Raw genomic sequence first — 1875 nt, 5'->3', positions numbered from 1 at the left:
CTGTGGGGGGTGGGGGGGGGGAGGCAGGAGCTGGTGGCGGAGCTGTACCGGTTCCGGGATGGGCTGCGGCGGGCGCCGGGGGGTGACGGTAACCGTGGCGACAACGGCGACCCCGGTGACACCCGTGACGGTGACACCCGTGACGGTGACCATGGTGACCACGGCGACCCCGGTGACGGTGACCGCGGGGCCCTGGAGGAGGAGATGGAGAAGACGCTGCGGCGCATGGACGAGGTGCAAGGTGCGGCCCACGATGCACTGCCCCGGGGCGCTGCCCCATGACGAGTGTCCCATAATGCCCCAGGGCGCTGCTCCATAGTGGGCATCCCATAATGCTCTGGGACAGGGAGCTTCCCCCCTTTGCGCCAAATCCTCCTGTGTCCCATAATGCCCCGGGGTGCCACCCTGCTTTGACCGTCCCATAATGCCCCAGGGCACCAACCCCATTTCGAGCATCCCATAATGCCCTGGGGCGCCGCCCCACAGCAAGTGTCCCATAATGCCCTGGGGCACTGCCCCACAGCGAGCGTCCCATAATGCTCTGGGGTGCCGCCTCACTTCAAGCATCCCATAATGCTTTGGGGTGCTGCCCCATGGCAAGCATCCCATAATGCCCCAGGACACTGCCCCGTTTTGACCATCCCATAATGCTTTGGGGCACTACCCTATTTTGAGCATCCCATAATGCTTTGGGGCATCGCCCCATGGTAAGTATCCCACAATGCTTTGGGGCACCGCCCCACAGCGAGTGTCCCATAATGCCCCAGGGCGCCACCCCGCTTCAAGCATCCCATAATGCCCCGGGGCGCTGCCTCGTGGTGGGCATCCCACAATGCCCCGGGGCGCCGCCCCCTGGTGTACATCCCATAATGCCGCGGGCACCGCCCCATTTCGAGCATCCCATAATGCCCCGGGGCGCTGCCCTATGGCCAGTGTCCCATAGTGCCCCAGGGTGTTGCTCCACGGCGAGTATCCCATAATGCTCCTGGGTGCTGCCTCGCTTTGAGCGTCCCATAATGCTCTGAGGCGTTGCCCCATGGCAAGTGTCCCATAATGCTTTGGGGTGCCACCGCACGGCGTGCGTCCCATAATGCCCTGGGGGGCTGCCCCACTTTGAGCATCCCATAATGCCCTGGGGCACCACCCCATGGCAAGCATCCCATAATGCCGTGGAGTGTTGCCCTATGGCAAGCGTCCCATAATGCCCCGGGGCATTGCCCCATAGCAAGTGTCCCATAATGCCCTGGGGTGCCGCCCCCTGGCAAGTATCCCATGATGCCCTGGGGTATTGCCCCGTGGTAAGTATCCCACAATGCTCTGGGACCCCATCCCATTTCAAGCCTCCCATAATGCCTTGGGGCACTACCCCACGGCGAGCATCCCATAATGCCCCGGGGCACTGCCCCACGCTGCACATCCCATAATGCCCTGGGGCACCACCCCATTTCGAGCATCCCATAATGCTTTGGGGCGCTGCCCCACGGCGAGCATCCCATAATGCCTTGGGGCGATGCCCCATGATGCACGTCCCATAATGCCCTGGGGCATTGCCCCATGACGAGCGTCCCATAATGCCCCAGGACACCACCTTGCTTCAAGCATCCCATGATGCCCTGGGGTATCGCCCCATGGTGAGCGTCCCATAATGCTCTGGGGCGCCGCCCCATGGTGCACGTCCCATAATGCCCCGGGGCCTTGTGCCGTGGCAAGTATCCCACAATGCCCTGGGGCGCCGCCCTGCTCCGAGCATCCCATAATGCTTTGGGGCACTGCCCCACGGCGAGCATCCCATAATGCCCTGGGGCGCCGCCCTGCTCCGAGCATCCCACAATGCCCCGGGGCTGAAACCTCCCCCCCTCCCACACCCCAACCCCC

At 63.8% G+C, this 1875-nt stretch overlaps 1 protein-coding gene across 1 annotated transcript in view; it reads left to right on the top strand.

The window, feature by feature from the left end:
• Positions 1-1875, top strand: part of TTC5 (tetratricopeptide repeat domain 5) — a 15686-nt gene that overhangs the window by 2022 nt on the left and 11789 nt on the right. Inside the window, exon 3 of the mRNA XM_026060798.1 lies at positions 24-241. Coding sequence (XP_025916583.1) covers positions 24-241 — 218 coding nt within the window. The remainder of the gene's footprint in view (positions 1-23; positions 242-1875) is intronic.

Source organism: Apteryx rowi, unplaced genomic scaffold, assembly GCF_003343035.1.
Source record: "Apteryx rowi isolate R43461 unplaced genomic scaffold, aptRow1 scaffold_1706, whole genome shotgun sequence".
NCBI lineage: Eukaryota > Metazoa > Chordata > Aves > Apterygiformes > Apterygidae > Apteryx > Apteryx rowi.
Note: the sequence above shows the minus strand (reverse complement) of the source record. Positions and strands in the feature narration are given on the sequence as shown.